This window comes from Peromyscus eremicus, chromosome 11, assembly GCF_949786415.1.
Source record: "Peromyscus eremicus chromosome 11, PerEre_H2_v1, whole genome shotgun sequence".
In the NCBI taxonomy this organism is placed as follows: Eukaryota; Metazoa; Chordata; class Mammalia; order Rodentia; family Cricetidae; genus Peromyscus; species Peromyscus eremicus.
Window position 1 is genome coordinate 74947922 of NC_081427.1, and position 6000 is coordinate 74953921.

At 50.8% G+C, this 6000-nt stretch overlaps 1 protein-coding gene across 1 annotated transcript in view; it reads right to left on the reverse strand.

The window, feature by feature from the left end:
* Ell2 (elongation factor for RNA polymerase II 2) overlaps positions 1 to 5484 on the reverse strand; it is a 66199-nt gene extending 60715 nt beyond the window's left edge. The window contains exon 1 of the mRNA XM_059276594.1: positions 5062 to 5484. Within this exon, the coding sequence (XP_059132577.1) occupies positions 5062 to 5208 (147 nt within the window). The 5' untranslated portion in view covers positions 5209 to 5484. The remainder of the gene's footprint in view (positions 1 to 5061) is intronic.
* Between the last annotated feature and the right edge of the window lie 516 nt (positions 5485 to 6000).

A 6000-nucleotide genomic window follows, 5' to 3' on the forward strand; every position in this document is an offset into this window, starting at 1 on the left:
AAGATCAAGTGACACACAATCTGGAGCTTCCATGAAGGACAATGACATAGCAGGCTAACTAGAAATAATACATGATTTTAAAAATACAGATAATGAACTCCACTCAAAATTAAGTACACTTGTAAAAGTTTCAAACTAACATTTTTCTAAATGACAATAATCAAAGCATAATAATAATAATAATAATAATAATAATAATAATAATAATAATAATTTCAAGCCAATAGAGCTGACAAAAGAATTAAATGATTCCTACACAAAGGCAGCTGCTATTTGATCTTCAGGGACACAAAACGAATATCTATGCTCCCGAAGGCAGCCATGTTAGACATTTATGCTATAGTTAGGAAAGCATAATAGTATTTGAGCCAACTACTTCTGAAGGCTTTTGTTTCTTGTTTTTTGAGACAGGGTTCTCTGTGTAGCCCTGGCTGTCTTGGGATTCACTCTATAGACGAGGCTGTCTTGGAACTCACAGAGATCCACCTGCCCTTGCCTCCTGAGTGCTGGGATTAAAGGCATGGGCTGCCATCACCACCTGGCTTCCTTTTGAAGCTTCAAGGAAGCATTTTTATAAAAGGCTGAGGGAAGGGAGTTACAAGTTCAAGATGTACCTGAACTACTGAGTAAATTCAAGGCCAGTTCTAGTACCTCACTGGGATTTGCCTGAGCTATAGAGAAGTTCAAGGCCAGCCCCAGCAACTCAGTAAGGCCCTGTCTCAAAACAAGGAAAGAAACAGGAGAATATAGCTCAGTTCAGAGTAGAGGATTTGGCCTAGCACACAGGAAGCCCCATGTTTGCAGACCAACACTACTTCAAACAGTGGAAGGCGGAGGCAAGAGGATCAGAAGTTCAAGGCCATCCTTAACTATACAGCATTTTCTAGGCCAGCCTGGAATGCATGAGATTCTTTTTCCAAAAGGGGTTGGGGCTACAGTTCAGTGGTAGAGAGAGTGCTTGCCTAGCACATGTGAGGCCCTACATTCAATGTGAGGCCCCGGGAATCTAAAAAAAGACCAAATTGATGGGCTCAGCAATAACAAAACTCTAAAAACAGCGTTTTGAGATCTTTTTTTATTATATAAGTATATTACTAAAATGTCAAAAGAAAGAAGGCTGTATTAGTAAGAAAGTCAGCTAAAATGTATTTTAATTTTATATATAGTTTGACATTTGGGGGAAATATAAAATAGTAATATAAGCTCTTCTCACATATGCTGAGCACAGGCAGACCACACAATCACAGACCATAAAGCTGTAATTTATGATAATTTTGTTCTTTGTCCTTTTAATTCAAAGTCATCTAAGTTTAGACAAAGCTTGACATCCTAGATACCTGTATTAAAATATCTGATTTCTTTCTGTAAATCATGAAAGTAACCTTCCAGTTATTATTTTACATATAAGCACTTTTGAAACTGGTTCCATATTCCAGCAGCCATTCATTCCACCTGCAACTCCCAGCATGCCCATTCACATTCTCCAAATTTCTCTGAAAATAGAAAACTTGAATAATGAAGGCAAATGAAGTTTTGTGTTATGAAACAATGAAGAATTGTGATCTGTGAAAACCAAGATTTCAGCATCTCTATCAGATTCTGCTTCCATGAGCCCCGAGAACCCAGAATTTGTGCTTGATTATATCTATAGAATTATATACCTTGCCTAAATCATAGCTTCTGAATTCCTAACTCTACTTCTGTGAAGCCCCATGCCAAGTGGATTATTTAGAAGAGCAAATCAAACAGATAAAATAATATGGACAAAAAGAACTCTTGACGCTTAATTTAGCAAATAAAGTTGTTAACACTGTTGGCCCTTAGAAAGTCATTAAAAAATTCATCATCCCTTTTATTAAGTCAAAGCTTCTTGGTAACTATTTGTCATCAAGTACCCTCCTCTACTAGTACAGGAGCAAGTTTATGTAAGAAATAAAAATCACCCCCCCAGCCCAGAGAGATGATAAGCTTAACTACCCTCAAACTTTTCCATTATCTACCACAAGCCAACAGTCTCAAACAGCAGTTACTTCTTAGGATGGGAAGTGAAAAAGACCAAATAAATACCCTTGCGCTGCCAGCAACTGTTTCTGTGCCATGTGGGGAGCCCTGGTCTGGCTGAACCAAGAAAGACACCCAGGCAAGCCCACGGGCGGCTCAAGCTCTGTATTTCAGAGAAGCCTGCAGTAAGTGGTGGTGAGAAGAAGCCTTCAGTGCTGCATCTTCTCCCCATTTCCCTACAACAGTCTGTCATCTTCACCCTAGGTTAGACTCCATTTTCCCAGCCTCTTAACAAGCGTTCCTTAAAAAAAAAAAAAGTATCCCTTAAGTGACACAACTAAGGACAGGGGCTAGTCAACCCAGGAACAAGGCGGCATCCAAAACAAAGTGCTAAATGAGCTTATTCAACCCTCCCACCCACAGCATACCACTGTTTCCATCACCAGTTTTTCCGGAGAATGGGAATTCTAAGGCTAATTTAACCGACCAGGCTTCACATTTAGAAAAGTAGAGACACGTGACTGATCCGATCCATTAATTTAAATGCCAGAATGGAAAAACGAGTGATGACAGAAATAGGCATTAAGGACAGTTAAGAACAAAGCCACTGACTTTTAGTATTTAATTAAAATAAGTAACATTAAAAAACAAAAATAATCAACTAAGTAGAGGGTTGACAGTGAAGTCATTTTAGATCTGGAAAGATACTGACATGTAAACAGAGGTGAGCTGACCACTCTAAACACCCCGCAAAACTAAACTTCCTGTGGAAACACCAGGCAGAAGGCAAGGCCACACAAACACAAGAAAACAAACTCCCTTCTAGGGCTTCAGGGGACATGCAGACCACTTCAGTTACCCTGGGCACTCCCTTCTCTTTTCTTCAACTCCCGACAGTGTGTGGTGTAATATCACTGTTTAACTGTACGGTTTGCCTGTGGTCTCTCAAAGTGCCTGCCAGACGTCCAGTTCCCGGAGGAGACTCCCCAACCCACTGTCCTGCAGCCTTTCCTATCCCCAGGTCTGTTTTGTTTTTCAGCTGGGGCCTAAGCTCCTCTTCTTACACCCCTGACCTACCTTCTTCCCACTCCGTTCCTTCCTATGCCCTTTCCTTAGAACCCACAACCTTATCGCTCCATCTTGCAGGGCTGAATTTCTCTTCACTGTCAGCCTTGGCCCCGTGCTTGCCTGTACATCTGGCTTTCCCCAGATGGGCCTCCCACTCCATGCTGGTGCTGGCCTCTTTCTTGCCTGTGAACCTGTCTGGAGTGCAGTTCCTGGCACATTCAGTTTGAAATTTCTTTCTGGGTCTTTACTGGTGGCTGTATTACTGGCCTCCTGGCCACATCTGAGGTACTCTCCCAGGGCATTAAGAAGGTTTATTTCTCTCTGTGCTCGCTCTCCTCCCTGTTGCCCTCCTCTCAATCCCCCACAAAACCTGTGACTACTTTCCACCATATGCTTCTCTGTGCATAACATGTGTCCAACCAACTCTTTGGGAGCCTCCCGAGAGTATGCTCTGAATTTCCCTTTTCTGCTTATAAATACCCTGTCATGTGGACTCACATACTCCCAAAATGTACACAACTGTTTGTGCCCTCCTCCTCCGGGTATATGCATGTGTGTGGGAGCCTCTGCTGGCCCAGGTTTCTGCCTCTCTGGTGGCTTTGCTTAAGACTATTTTTCTCTGTATGCATTTAAAGTGCCCGGCACTAGTGGGAGCTCAACAGATGTTAATTCTTTTCTCCACTTTTATCTAAGTATGGGAGGTCTAAGTCGGGTGTCCCTCTGCCGAACTGTGCCTGTTTTATGAGACGAACTGGAATATATTCTTGAGTAGGCACTGAGCTATTTCAGAAAGCCCGGCGGGGTGTAGCTCTTTCTGTCTCTCTGAAGAAAATGTCACTGGTCCCACATATGGTATAGCTTTCCCTTCGACAATATATCAACTTTCGTCTCCCTACTCCACATCCCCCTACTGCACGTCCATAATCGGCTTCCTTGTACCCCCAGCTAGTTAAGTGTCTTTTTGGTGCCCCACTCTTTCAGTGTGAAAGTGCTGCTGGGTTTGGACTCCAACTGCGGGTTTTGTGCCTCTGAGCCTCTTCCTGTAGAAGTGGAGAGGGGCGCTCGGAGTATGGTATGAGAGGGGCAAGCAGGTTTCTCCCCGGGGCCCGGGAAGAGATCAGAGTCTCTGTTCAGGATGCCCTGTGTCGTCGTCGTCCCCCCCCCCCCCCCCAACCTTCGGGCTGGCTCCTCATCTACAGATGGCGAGTCAGCACAGGACGCGGGGCGCCTCTCGGCTACGCCGAGCTTCCGAGAATTCCTTTCCCCAGAACCTGCCGTCCTGTTCCTGGCTATACTTATGTTTTGAGTCTTCTGGTGTCTCTCCCCGGGATGTGGTGTAGGCTCGCTGCCACGCGGGACGCGGTGCGTCTCCGGGAACCCAACGCAGAGCGCCGGAGTCCCCGGGAGTGCAAGGTGTGTCCCCCTCCCCCTCCCCGCAGTGCCTGTGTCCCGGCCTTCCCGAGTACACGGTGTACGCTCCCGCCTACACGCGGGGTGCCAGTGTCTCCAAGTCCCCGAGAGTACGAGCTGTGTCCTCACCCCCACGGAGCGCCGCTGCCCCTCGCTCTGCGGCTTCACCGCCCCTCGGCGCTCCCCCGAAAACTCGGACCGCCGGCCGGCCCTCGTCCTTTACTGGTGGCTGCGCGCGCCCCCTCCGTGGGTAGGGCGGTCGCCCGCCGTACGCCTCTCCTCGGGACCGAACAGGTCAGGAACCCCGCCGCGGGCGCCGTCGGAAAGTCCCGCAGCGGCGGCGCAGCCCAGACCGGGCCGACCCCGCCGCCAGGGGCCGCCCGCCCGCCCGCGCCCCCGTCCCCGCCGCCTCGGACCGCGGCGTCGGCGGCCCCGGCCGGCCCCGCTCCGCTCCCCTCCGCCGGCGCCGAGGCAGCCGCGGGAGCCAGCGCCCCACCCGCGCCGCGCCAGGGCCCGGGCAGAAAGCGCAGCGGCCGCGCCTCCCCGCGCGCTGCCCGGCCGGCCGGCCGGCCGGCCGCTCACCTTGTGGCTCTGGTAAGTCTCCAGCGCCCGGATCGCCGTCTCGGTGAGCTTCACATGCAGCACGGTGATGTGGTCCTGCCCCAGCCGCCCGCACGCCAGCCCGTAGCGCTGCTCCTCCCGCAGCCCCGCCGCCCCCCCCGCCGCCATCTTAAACTCCCCGGGGTGCCACCGCGGACGCCGCTCGGGCTCCAGCCTCCACTGCGGCCGCGGCTGCTCGGGCTCCTGCAGCCGCCGCCACAGCTACGGCCATCCCGCTGCTGACGTACTGTCATAGACTGCGCGCAGCCAGACCTCGGGCTTCCACGGCCGCCGGCCGCCCCACCCTCGAGCTCGCGCCCCGCCCTGGCCTCTGCTCATTGGCCTGGGTCCCCACAGAGCCGCCCTCATTGGCCGCCCTTCACCGCGAGGGGGCGGGGCCCAAAGTCGCCGGAGTTTTGCTCCGGACGGGACGTCCGACGGAGGAGAGGCTGACGTCGGGGTGACGCGCCGAGTTAATCGCCTCTGACGTCACGTCTCGTCTTGGCTCGCCTGCGGCGATTGGCCGAACCGTTTTGGGGACCCCCCTGCTAATTGGGCGTCAAGGTTACCAGATGTGGTCGTCTCAGTTAAAGCCCCGCCCCTTGGCGGGTAATAGTGGACCGAACGCAGGAGTAGTCGGTGGTGAAGATCCCCGTCCCGTCCCGGTGAAGGCAGGACAGGTGACCAAGTACGGATTTTGCCTTCCGACAGCTGCGGAAGCTTTGGACCTGGAGGTCCCTCTGTGGGGCGGACGCAGTAGGCTGTCTCCAGAGCTTTTCCTTAAAAGGAAGTTCGGTAGAGGAGTGGAACAGAGGCTACTTCATTCCAGACTTGAAATTACGTAGTCGGCTGTAGTCTTCCGTAGTTGTGTGGAGCAACTTCAGTACAAAGTTATGCCAGAAGATTAAATGTGTTTCGTGC